A 13622-nucleotide genomic window follows, 5' to 3' on the forward strand; every position below is an offset into this window, starting at 1 on the left:
TTAAGAATCCATTGCAATCTCACACTCCATGAAGTTATACATTCAAGAAAAACGTTTTTCCTGCAAATCTTTGAGAGAAATTTGCTAAGAGGAGCATTTTGCCCATCTATCTTTCAGCTCCACGCATCCTTCAGAGAGATGGCCATATTTTCCCAGTACAAATACATACACTGCTTTGAGAATTGCTGGTGATACCCCTAGGAAGAGGTTTCAGAGGTAGATCAGAGGGACTGGCTGGCACTTTGATATTCCCCATTTCTTCGCTGCAAAATCTTTGCCTTTAATAAGGCCCCCAAACCATTGTTACTGTTTATTGTTTCAGGACAAAATGGTTCTCATAGCACTTGACAGAACAATTAACACCTAAGGAAACAAGTTATAATGCTGGCTCTAACTTCACACATACAAAAAAACTACTCTCCATACTGGAATGGTTCCAACTGTAATCTGATGCATAGTTTAATCCAATTTAAAACTGTAATTAAAAATCGTAGCCATCTAGTTTCAAAGCTTTAAATCCAACCACCAAGACACCAGAAGAGCTGTATTGAACTTTTTTCTGCTGTATCTGTGGATACGTTCAGAAATATTTTTAAACAAATTAATTAAGGCTCTAAACCTCCACGCTATATTCCCCAGCTCTGAAATGTCATTTGGGAAAGAAATTAAGACAGTAAAGTTTTCCTTGTAGTCACCCTAACCTAATCAGTGACTGGTATGACCTTGTACATTTCTCCCCTCCTTGCCTCAAATCCTGTTTCCATTTACTATAATGTTACACTGGGATCATTCATTTATTGAATTTTTTCTGGCTGCTTTTTGGAGACTTCATGTCCTGAGGACCACAGAAAAAAATTTTTTGACCAACTGACAAGAATGACTTTGGTCTTGACTAATGACTCCATCCTTAAACTACACAAATAACAGAGGAGCTTCAGCCCCAAAAATAATTTCCCCTAAACCTCTAAAGAAACTGGAAATGGAATCATTTCAAAGTCTGAATAACTGATGGACTCCTGAATTTAAGGAGACACCTAAACTCAAAACAGGAAAACAAAAGCATGCAACTGAACAGTTAGCATTTTCTCCTTTGTCATCGGATCTAAAAGTTCATCCTGGCACCGACACAAAGCAGTAATGATTCCATCAGCAGCTTAACAGATGGCAGGCACTAAATGGCTCTAACCTTCTCGTAGAATGCTGGAGAATAGCTCCGTGGAGTTTAATTTAACAGGATGGGGACTGCTATTTTCTCTCTGCTGTCTCCTGCACAGCATGACTGTCCATAGCTTAGAGAGCTACATCTTAAGGTCCAGCAGTGCAGTCACTCAGTTTAACCCTTTAGGACAAATAAAGGTCTTGAGTTGTTAGGGGATCCTTGCATGAGATTCTGTTCCACCAAATACAACCCAAAGTTTTGAGTTAACAAAGCAGGCTGTGCGTGGTGGCGTATTTTTAGGCTCTCTTTTCTTCTATTAGCATTTAAGAGACACTGGATCATCTTTTTCTTAGACAACGAATTATATTTTTCTGAAGGACTAAAATCCCAGGTGGCACAGTGGTAAAGAATCTGCCTGCCCATGCAGGAGACACAAGAGACATGGGTTCAATCCCTGGGTAGGAAAAATGCCCTAGAGGAGGAAATGGCAACCAACTCGTTTCTTGCCTGGAAAATTCAATGGACAGAGAAGCCTGGTGGGCTATAAAGTCCATGGGATGGCAAAGAGTCAGACATGACTAAGCACACACACAGGCAAAATATTAGGAAAAAAAAGTTTTCATTTTGCAAACTCCTTCTCCCAGCCAGCTTAAGGATAACCACATTATTTAGAATCCTGATAGAATCGCTGCAGCTGTTCGTGATCAGTTGGGGAGCTTGATGCAACCCTGAGGCAGGGGCTGCAGCCTAGAATCTCTGGGGTGGGATCCAGGCATCAGAATTTTTGAAACTCCAAGGGGATTCCAATTGGCAGTCGAGGAATGTAAGAAATATAGCATTTTAAGTTAAATCTCTCAAGTGTTTCTATAAGTTAATTTTTATTCGGAGTCCTCATTGCACTGGGTCTGTCCTTACGACTCTACCCCTTTACCTGCCTCAGTCTCTCCAAGACTTGTGTGAAGGCTCCAGGGTTTTCAAGATGAGCCAGAATTAGTATGACCTGCCCAGACATCAAGGAAACCAGACACTGAAACTGCAGCCCTGAATTCAGGGATGTCCTCAGAGCAGGTTGTAGTGGTTAGAAAGGTCTGAAAGTAAAAGCCTTTTATGCTGCATATTGCTCCCTGCAGTCATGGTGCACTCCTGACCAGGGTAGGAGGTGGTCCCACACAGGGCAGCTCCACCTTTCTGTGTATAAGGCTGAGCCTGGAGAGAACTCATCTTCCAAAACATATGATGTGCCCTGCACTAATTCAAACATGATTACACAACCATGCAAGCTGCTGGTGAGGCTGTGGGGCCATTGAGCTATACATTTTGTGCTGAGCTCTCCACTGTGCATCCTGTGCTATTTTCTGCATCTTTTAATTAAATAAGCAATCATGGTGTGATTAACCCAAGTGATAGGTGTATCTGGTCTTACCATCAATTAGTGCCCCCTATTGTTCCCTCTTAGTACAAGGAAGTGGTAAGCCTCTTGGAAACCCACTGGATCAAGTCAAAAGAGAAGACAAATCCCGTCCTTCTATTGCACACAGTAGGTGTTCAATAAGTGCTGGATGAATCAACCAAGGACTCTACCCCTCAAGGCCCCCAGGCTTTAACAAAGGAAAGGCATCAATAGGACTTGGACAGGGCACTTTGGAAACAAGGCACTGAAATCTACTTGCATACATTCAAGTAAACGGTGGACAAATACAAGGACAAAAGCAAATCTCATGTAAACAAAGTACAGAAAGTATAGCTGAGCCTCACAAACAGGTCAACACGCAGCTGCTCTGTCTCTGCCTCCCCTTTAGGACCACATGACTTCATGTCTGTTTCTCATGCCTTCCTGCCCTGCAGAACCTTTGTTCCATTAGCACAGGACCCATTTTCTCATCTGGTAAGAGCAGCCTCTGCTTGTTTCTGGGAGAAACAATGGCTCCACTTGGGAGAGGCAGGGAACGAACATATCTGATTGGCCTAAAACTCTTCTCTGGGATTGCTAAAAAGAACTAGATTACTACATTAGATTATCATTGCTACAAATGATACATACAAGCTCTGCCGGGTGGTGTGATTCCCTCGAGAAATTAACATTCACACATAAATATTAGTTGTGACACTTTTATTTCAGAAGGATGACAGGATCAAATTTCAAAGGGATACAACTAATTTGTAGCTCTAAATCACAGTAACACTGAATCAAAAACACTTTATCCCAGACAGACAGTTGGCACAGATATGTTCATTTGTAATCTACTTACATTTAACATTATAAAACTGTATATATAAGAACACTAACACAGTTGGGGAGACAACAGAGTACAGATCTAAGGACATCATTGGTACCAATACCTCAGTTATCTTGTGGTCACAGATCTGACAACTGCAGTTGAGGATCAGGAAGTAAGTCAGAGGAAGTAGCAGAGCCACTAAAATAACATAGCAACACTGATCCACTTCACTGTTAGAAAAGCCTCCCGAAGACTCGCTTGGCTCCTGTTTACTGTTCCTTCACACAGTATGCAATTAACAGCATTACCCAACCCCAGGTGGCAATGGAGACGGAAGTTCACAGAGATACGCAGAGTTAAGGCAGCGAGACATGACAGGCAACAGTGACAGAAAAGAAGAAACTTGGAAAACCATGGAAAAACTCAAGGAGCAGAGCTGTTCAGCAGAGGGGCTTTAACAAACCTGAACAGAACCTGAAAGAAGGCAAAACATAAATGACCACGCTGAAATGAAATTCCTATCTTCAGTAGAGTCTGTTTACAAAAGCAGGGAAATAGATACTAAATTAAGAGTTTCACGTAAATGGCTGAATTAGAGCAAAAAAGACGTGCGACTTAAAAGAATAACCTTACTGAGAGAGTAGCATTGACATATAAACACTACCACGTGTAAAATAGCCAGCCAGCTGGAAGTGCTACGTAACACAGGGAGCTCAACTAACTGCTGTGATGCCCTAGAGGGGTGGGATGGGAGGGCGGCTCAGGGGGAGGGGATATACGCATACACATGGCTGATTCACAGTGCTGTACAGCAGAAACTAACGCAACTTTGTAAAGCAATCATAGTCGATAAAAAACAAAGGATAACCTTGAGTCGGCTATACCATGTGCCCATGATGTCTGATAAATAAGATATTACTACACAATACTGCTTATAAAATACACAAAGCAATTTATATCCAAAGAATATAGCACCTTTTATATCCACATAAAACCTGAAACCACAAAAAGCTCATTCATGGTGAGAGCACCTCAATCATGTAGGGATAGCCTAAGTCAGCCTCTCTGTGCATGAGAGCTTGATACTGTGTCCTGTATTAATCAGTGGGCCCAATCAACTATAAAGCCTTCTTATATGATAGACACATAAGCCACAAACACTTCCCCTAGATCACCGTTTCTCAGAATCTGGTCTGTGGAACAGCACAACCAAATCTGTTAGTGAACTTGTTTTAAAATGCAGATCCCTGAGCCCCAACTGAAATTTCATCAATCACTGGGGCAGACTCTCGGAACCTGCAGTTGAGCCCACCTCCTCAGGATTTATGGTACAAGCAGAAGCCTGAGAATCACTTTGATACAGCCTCACCTTCACTTGTAGGTTCAGCAACCAGGCCAGGAGCAGGCTGGCCAGGTCTGGGAGTTAACCCTGCCCACTCATGTTCCTGATGTGCTCACAAGGCTATACTCCTGGTTTTGACATTTTATAGATAGTCAAGTTAGACGTGGACTTCTGAATGTTGTATCACATGAAAAGGGTTCTGACATATAATTTAAAAAAAAAAATTAACAAGCCCTAATTAATTTTAAAAGGAGCATAAGATTTCTAAGCCATATATGTAAGCTTGAAGTAATGGATGCCCACGGAGAAAAAAATAGTGAAGAAAAGTGTCTGATGTGAGTTCAGAGGACTGCTCGGGAAAGGGGAGGAAAATACATGTGAAAGCAGTCTTGGAGGAGAGGCAGAGAGCAGCTTACATCCAGAATCAGGAAATGCAAATCTCTCAAAAATTGGCTGAGATGTTTAAGCTGGTCCTTAACACTCTTGAAGCAAAGGCTGGAAACTACCGGCAAACATGTTTTGTTTGGCTGGCACAATGTTTTAAACAATCCTGAATTCGTTGCCAACACATAAAAATTGGAAGTTTTTTTTTTTTTTTTTAATTCTATCCTTTCCCTGGAAATTGGAAGAACAAGAAAAACCAGCCACTTGGCAGCACTGTGCTGAACTGGGTGGCAGCTGCCCACCTTTGGCCAGCCACATATTCCTGGGGTCTCCCTGGGGTCCAGCAGCCTGCTTCATGCACCAGATCTTGCCAGACCCTGGAGGCATTTGCATCAGCTGCACCAGCTTTAAGCAGTTAAGGCCAAAAGTCAGTCTCTCTGTGCTTTACTCTAACAGTAATTCCTGCTACAAAGATGCTTTCCTACCTTGGAGGTGTTACAAAAGGAATCAGATAATACCTGCAAATCACCTAGAAATCACTGTAGAGTTCGTGTCCTTAGCTGTTCATTGGAATCACCTAGGGAGCTTTATAAAAAAAAAAAAAAGCTGATGTTTAGGATCCACCCCTGGAGACTCTGACTTATTGGTCTGGGATGAAACCCCGGCAATAGGATTGCAGAAAGCTCCCACGTGGTTCTAATGGACAGCCAAGGCTGAGAACTCCTGCCTTCAGGGAATGCAAGTTATTGAATGTGAAGGGTTGCATTTATTCTCTTTTTTTTTTTTTTTCTGGCCAAACCTTGCAGCTTGCAGGACCTCAGTTCCCTGACCAGGGCCTGAACCCAAGCCATGGCAGTCAAAAAGTGGAATCCTAACCACCAGGCCACTAGGGAACTCCGAAAGTAATGATTATTCTAACATCAACTTTCAAATACTGGTTTCCCACCTCTCACCTCCATGATAACTCACAGTACCTTTTATTTTTGGAAATGTGCCATTATTCCAAAAACCTACGTTTACAAACTGGAAAAGGAGGTCAAAGCATGTTCAGATTTCCACCATTCATTTTCCCTCTGAACCCAACCAAAGAATAAAACACTAAGGAAATAAAGGGAAATTATCCTGAGATACAAAACTCAGGCAGCACAAACAGCTCAAATACCGTATGAGGAGCTCACAGTGGCTGGCTTGTATTTAAAAAAAAAGAAGAAGAAAAAAAAAAAAAAGAAGAAAGAAAAATACAATTCCTCTGAAATTCATCAGTGCACTAAATGGAAAATTTTTAAATATTAAAAAAAAATGATTTCCCCAAGACTTTCCAGTAATGGCCCAATTTTTATCTTAAAATGAATTGCAAATTATTGCCTCTCTTCAAGCTTTCGTTTAGGTAGTGCATACATACATTTTGGTTTCCGATCATAGGAAATGCAAACTACCATCATCTAATTTTCAAACAGTAATACTACGTTACGTTACACTGGAAAAGCACATTTCCAAAACGGTATCACATAATAATAATAACGGCTTCTATTTACTTCTGTGTACCAAAAAGCATGCTAGGCACTTAATCACATGTTGTCCAATTGTTCCAACAACCTTGTAAGGTTAACTCTATAACCCCATTTTACAATTTTAAAAATGAGTATCAGAAAGACTTTAAACTACATACATGATCATGGAGCTGCTGGGAGCCGCGTGTATGTTCAAACCCGCTTCTGTTCGTTTGGCTCCCAGACGTGCACCAAACACCCTGGTTTAATCATCACAAGTAGAAATATCTGTGCCCGATTATCCCCATTTGCTCAGTGAAAAAAAGCCAAGAGGTCACGTGATCTGCTCCACATCCCAGAATGAGTTAGAAGGAGCCAAGATGACAGCCCACAGGCCCCCTGCCCGCTCCAGGTTGTGTTAAGGACCAATCACAGTTCACATTATAAAAGCTATGCTGGTGGCAGGTACGTTGTATTGCTGGGTAGAAAAAAATCAAGTGCTCCTGACTTCTGAGACTCTTCAACATTACTATGAATATGGCTTAACTTCAACACAGGTCTGGTGTTTTTCTGTCTGTTTCAGGCCACCCAAGAATCAGGTATCGGGTTTAACTCCTTTATTTGCCCCAGCATCCTCTTGTGAATTCTATGAGCCATGATGCATAGAACAAGCAGAAACACACAGCACTTTCCAGGCCTCTGGCCCATCCTTAGCTGCCCTGACACCATCACCAGGCAATCAAAAGGATGTCCTGATGAAGGACGGACATCAGCTTCTCCAGAATTTTTTCTTTGGACATCACCTTCTCCAGGACTTTTTCTTTATTTGTAAAATTGCAGAGCTTGTGCTGCAAGAATCAGCCAGAATGTGTCAGCCCCACAAAAGCCTCTCTCTGGGGCCGATTCCCAGGGGCATGGATCACATCAAGTGCCAGCAGGAAGGTCTCCTCTTCTGTAAGCTGCCAACACCACATCCTTAAACCTGTATCTCTAAACCCATGTCTTTGGATGTGTTGTGTCCGAGGAAAGATTCTCGAGCAGAAGAAGACACAACACGGCTTCCCTGCAAGAGAAAGAAAACAGGCTTTATCACCTAATAAATATGTCTCAACAGTCAATACTTATTTGCCTGCTTTTTCTGAAGCAACTCTTAAGAGTCACTTGAATTCTATTACTTGAAGAAATTGCATTTCTGCCTCCTAATGATCTTCTAACAAAGCAAGCACCTCATTTTATTAAGCCCAGCTACCCAGAGGAGCTGGTTCAAAGGGAAGTTAAGATATAGCGAAAACTGAGGTCTTTATCATTCCGATGTGAAAGAAGGTGACTATGTTATCAAACCTCACCAGGCCCGGCCTCCCAACTGCCAGCAGCAAGAACAAACAGATGTCAGGGCTATTTGTTTTCTTCAAAAATGACAGGAAATCAAAAATCTATCAGATAGATGTGTCAGCTGCACACCGCAAGCGGACTGGTTAGTGAGATTTATGCACCTCCCTCTTGGCTCAGGACAAAATCACCTTCTAACTATCAACACCAACTAGGATACACGTGCCACTGAGATATGGAAGCATCATTAGTGCGAGGAGGTACCCTACACAATGTGGTCAGGTTCTATGTGTGATTTTAAATTATGCACATTTGAAATGTGTAGTAGAACAGACCCCATGGAATGCTTTTTGAAAACACTGCGACATTCCAAAGCTCAAAACCTGAGTACACTGGACATGGCACCTACAGTATCGCCACAGCAGAGTGCTACTGCACCTGCTAAACAAAACGCCTATATTTCCACCCCACTACGCATGTGCACTAGAACTTTATGAAGCAATTTTAATGGTCACTATTGCTGGTGTCTTAGCTTCATCGTTGTGATTGTTTTAATGCTTTTTCATGCCTTAAAATAACACCCTCCAACCCCTGGTCAGAGTTAACGCTCATGCTATTATTAACTTTGGACTAGAGGCGAGATGTGATCAAATGATACATTTAAAACAAAACAAAGACCATACCACCACCAGGAGGCCACCTCATGCTAATTTAGGAGCCATCAAACTCTAATCCCTGGGAGAGGCAACTTTTCTTAAAGGGCCAGATGGTAAAAGATATGTCACAGCTCTATGCTTCTGCTGTAGCTGGAACATGACCAGGAACATAGCTGTGTTTCAATAAAACTTTATTTACAAAAGAGGCCACAGGTTAGATTTGACCTCTGGGTTATAGTTGGCTGACTTCTGCTCTTTAGCTATGGAGCTAATCCCTACCCCTCACCTCCCCCTCAGCCCTTTCTTTTAATGTAGCATTTTATTGCATATAAAAGAAGTTTCCCCACCTACATTCTCCCACTCTGGTAAATGTAATTTTGAGGAAATAAAAAGTTCCATTAAGATAGACATATTTCAAACTTGCCAAAATTCTGTAAAAACAGTCCAAAAAATGAGCTAAAAGGTGGGAGCAATAAGCTGGCAACAGCACTACAGGAACAGCAATGCCTCAAAATGTTCCATATTGTGTTTTTCATGATGTATACATTTGTCAAAACTTACCGAGTCATACACTGAAATTAGTCAATTTAATTGTGCTAATGAAGGCAATTTAACTGAGCAATGAAGCCAATTTTGAAAAAAGCGTAAAGCCTTGGCCTTAGCCCCTAATTTGCAGTGACTGTAGACCTCTGTGGTAAGAGTAAACAGTACTTAATTCATATTTGCCCCTGAGAGAACTGGTCATAAATGATGACAGTTTGAACTATGTAAATCCTTCAGGAACCCTGTTGCATTAAAGGCATTAAATGCAGCTCTCCTGCACTCAACTCCTCATAGCATCCAGACCTCAACTTCTTCACTTCAGGGAGAACTGGTTGCTTTTTAGAAACAACAAAAAGCCTCGGGATCATGACTTAGCTTTCTACCACAGTAAAACCAAAACCAAAAAACAAGAACATGGATCATTTAAGATGGGAGGTAATGCTTATTAAATTTCCACTTTTTCACTATAACCCTTTAAATCAAAACCACAGGCTGACGATTTCAAACATGAGGTGTTGTTGAGTCTCAACCCTTTTCAGTCATCTTTGCTCCACTGTGAAGCCTGTCAACCTTCGAGGAGGGGGAAGAAAAGATAAAAGTGTCAAACAAGAAGAGGCTGAGGTGCTAAACTCAGGGAAAAGCCAAACACAGAAAATTACTCCTCCTCTGATTAAAGTTGATGGAAGATGTACACAATAATTTCAAAACGCCAGCTATCAGCTTTTGCAGGATCCTTGCATTTCAGCTGTCTCCAACTCCAAGATGGGAACTTATTTAAAGCAATCGTTCTTAAAGTGTGGTCCCTGGAGCAGGCTCACCAGCATCCCCTGGACTCTGGTCAGAAACACAAAGTGCACTGGGACGACCCAGAGGGATGGTATGGGGAGGGAGGAGGGAGGAGGGTTCAGGATGGGGAGCACATGTATACCTGTGATGGATTCATTTTGATATTTGGCAAAACTAATACAATTATGTAAAGTTTAAAAATAAAAAAAAAAAAGAAACACAAAGCCCCAGGCTCCGCCCAGACCTCCTGAATCAGGAACTCAAGAGTGGGACTCACCATTCTGTGTTTACCAAATTCTCCAGCTGATTCTGACACTCCTAAAGTTTCCAAATCACTGATTTAAAGTCTGAAAACCAATATATACTTGTAAGTGGAGTTCCTCATTCTCTAATTGACCTGACTTTAGATTCCACCCTGCAGGGTAAGATGGGCTCTGTGCCCAAGTGCACAAGCACCAGAGGTCCTTGGTAAGCCTCACAAAGAGGCCAGCCTGGAAAAACAGGGGGATGTGGCCAAGTTATTCTCCACAACGTTCCCAAGAACAGAGCAGATGTGGGAGCACACCACATGTCGATTCCATGCCAACATTTTTTGAGCACCTGCCATGTGCCAGGCTTTCACTAGATGAAATTATCTTGCTTAGCCCTTCCAGTAATAAATAGATGTATCAGTATGTGTTAAGTATACAGAGGTTTAATATTCATCAGAATGGAATCAAACTCGCTAACAAGCAGAAACCCTTTATAATTCTCTACTCCTCACACCCAGGCCTGGCCAGCATGCTTTGAATGCTGAGGTTCTTGTATACAAATGTTCCTTTTGCTTCTTCTTTGGTTAACTGTTCTCAAACTTTATTGGATATCAAAGTTAGAGACCAGGTCGTTTATACAAGACCCTGTATACTCTAGTTTAAAGCCAACATAAGGAACTTTGAGGTAATTCTGAATTACCCATGACAATGTTTGCTCTACTCAATGGTTTTACCTTCTCTCAGATGTTAAAAATCAAAGTCAGATGAATCATGTAAGATGCAAATCCACTAACTTATATTAGGCTTTTAGTCTCTCAGATAACTTTGTTCTGCCCTTCCCAGCAAGCATGCCATTCTCCTTGATGTAGATAATAAAAACTTAAGGAACTGAAAAGGAAGCACTTCTGGAATCCACCTGCTTATCTGTTAACCCAACATCACTTGCCCTGAAAGTGGCATGTGCTCCAGTACAAGTACTATCTGCCCATGGCATCCTCTGCCCATGGCAGGCATTGCTAATCAATCACAACACTCTTACCCAGAGCCCAAGAGTTATTCTCCAGGCCTTGGAATCCTCCTCAGTAGCATTTCAGACAGCCACCCCTGATCGGCAGGAGTACACATGACTGATGAAATATCTGTATTTCACTGGTCAATCAACATGCCCCTTTCTTATTTTTTTTTCCTGCTCCAAATACAGCTTTAAACCCCTGCTTTCACTGTTCTTTGGACACTAAAATTAAGCTTCAGTTAATTCTGAACTGCAGTCTCTACAACCTATGCTATCTTGAGGGTGGCAATCACGGTGGATTATATTGAGCAGTTTAAACAATCTAAGAGCAGTTGTAACCCAGCATGTAGTACAAAACTGCTCTGAAAATCAAAGAACCAAGCAAATAAAGGTATATAGAACAGATAATAAAAACACTTGCAAGAAGCATCCTGTGAGTATAACTGGGAAACATACAGCAAGAATAGCCCAGGGAGGCTGAACCATAATACTTAGGCTTATAAGCATGAAGACATAGCTTGAGTAAATAATTCTGATTTTGCTTTTGGTACTCACTGGTGATTTTTTATTCGGCTAAGGGGGCACCACACTGTTCCTTTAGCAGCATCTCCATTATTCTAATTCCCTATGGAGAGAAGAAAGAAACATCAAAATGCCACATTTCACGGACAAGCACTTTTACATTTATCACAACCTTTCCCTTCAAGGAATCCAAGCAATGGCCATGTATTCATTTCAGAAAAGTAGGCTTGTAGTCATATCTCGCATTTTTATAATATTCCATTCAGCAATTTTATATACATTATCTCCACATGTGCTCGGAACTACTTGGGGAAACAGGCAGAGCAGAGCTGTGAATCTTCCATTTTAAACATAAGAAAGCAATTCAAGCGACTTACTGAAAGTGATCCAGCTACTAAGTGGCACTGCCAGAGGTGGAATAACCATGGTGATAGTTAACACTACACTAGGGACACCAGAGATCACAGATCACTGTAGCAGGTATAATGACGACGAACAAGCCAGAAAGTACTGACATGTGACACAGAGACACGGAATGAGCAGATGCTGTGGGAAAAACGATGCCAAAAACTTGCCTGGGGATTTCCCTGGTGGTCCAGTGATTAAGAATTTGCCTTCCAAAGCAGGGGACATGGGTTTGATCCCTGGTCAGAGAACTAAGATCCCACAAGCCACAACCAGAGAAGCCTGCAGGCCACAACAAAGACCCAGCACAGCCAAAAAAAAAAAAACTTGCTTGATGTAGGGTGGCCACAAACCCTCAGTCTGTAAAATGTGCAATATCTCAATATCTGTGAGGTGTGATAAAGGGAGCTATGCCTGTGTTTACCAATACTTACCCAAGTGCTAGACTCGATGCTAAGGTCTGCATGGGCGTTATCTGGTGCACCGTTATCTGGTGGTGGGTACAAGGTGCATTACAGAGATCCTCCCCCTTCTGCCAGCACACAGCCACCCTCAGCCAAAGGGAGCTGCAGTACCTGAGGTCATGCCCCTCTCCAGGAGTGGCCCACATCGGATGGCTAGCTGATATAAGGTAGAAAGACCCAGCCCCCCGGGTAAATTTGGGTCCGCTAGGAAGGGCATCCCATGGCCACAGTTCCCCAGGGGATCAGCTGGGTCCTTCATCACAACTGCACTGCAGTTCACGGTTACCTTCTGCCTGCTCCCCTCACTCCCTCACAAGAGTTGTTCCCAGGAGCCCACTCCAACAACCCTCTGCACAAAAATCTCCATCTGAGCCTGTGTCTGAGAGTCCAACCTTGTTTAATACACACAAAATTCCTGAACAGACACCCTCATTTCACTGATGAAGAAAACAGAAATTCAAACAGGATTTAGTAATTCCCCCCACATTATACAGCTATTAAATAATAAAACCAGAGGAAGAACACAGACGCTGAATTCTGGTTTCAGGGGCACCCCTTAACATCACAAGGCTCACACCAAGGCTGAACACATCAAGTTGCCGGCCCACCCACCTCAGCTGGTCAAGTTCTACGCTGAAGGAAAGAAGACAGCAGATACTCCCTCTTTCCTTCTTGAAGGACAAGTTCTGTAGATCAGAGGCTAAACCTTCAGATGGAAAGGCAGGGTTTTTATGTAATTATGAACTGGAGTGTTAAGGAATTCAAAGCTGGGTTATCAGAAATGGGACACTGCACTCAGGGACAGGACAGAGGATAACAAAGCTAACTTAAATTGCAGGCCTCAGGCCCCACACAGTAAGGCTTTGATTTCGGAGGACTCTAGTAGACCCCAGGGTGCTGTATTTTTAACTGGTGCTTCCCACAGTCAAGCAGGGCTAGGAAACACTGAGTGAACCTACAGGAGACAGTAGGGACTTCTTACCCGGGGTTTGTTCTGAGCCACAGGTAGGGAATGCATCTCTAGAGAAGACAACACAATATACTGAGTACTAAAGTACAC

The 13622-nt window shown here is 42.3% G+C and overlaps 1 protein-coding gene across 2 annotated transcripts in view; it reads right to left on the reverse strand.

The window, feature by feature from the left end:
- Positions 1–5181: 5181 nt before the first annotated feature.
- PRELID2 (PRELI domain containing 2) overlaps positions 5182–13622 on the reverse strand; it is an 80703-nt gene continuing 72262 nt past the window's right edge. For both annotated transcript variants that reach the window (XM_070374553.1, XM_070374554.1), the window contains 2 exons: positions 11727–11796; positions 5182–7657 (listed from right to left, as the gene is read on the reverse strand). In XM_070374553.1, coding sequence (XP_070230654.1) covers positions 11737–11796 — 60 coding nt within the window. In that variant the 3' untranslated portion in view covers positions 5182–7657; positions 11727–11736. The remainder of the gene's footprint in view (positions 7658–11726; positions 11797–13622) is intronic.

The sequence above is a fragment of the Bos mutus genome, chromosome 7 (genome assembly GCF_027580195.1).
Source record: "Bos mutus isolate GX-2022 chromosome 7, NWIPB_WYAK_1.1, whole genome shotgun sequence".
Lineage (NCBI taxonomy): Eukaryota > Metazoa > Chordata > Mammalia > Artiodactyla > Bovidae > Bos > Bos mutus.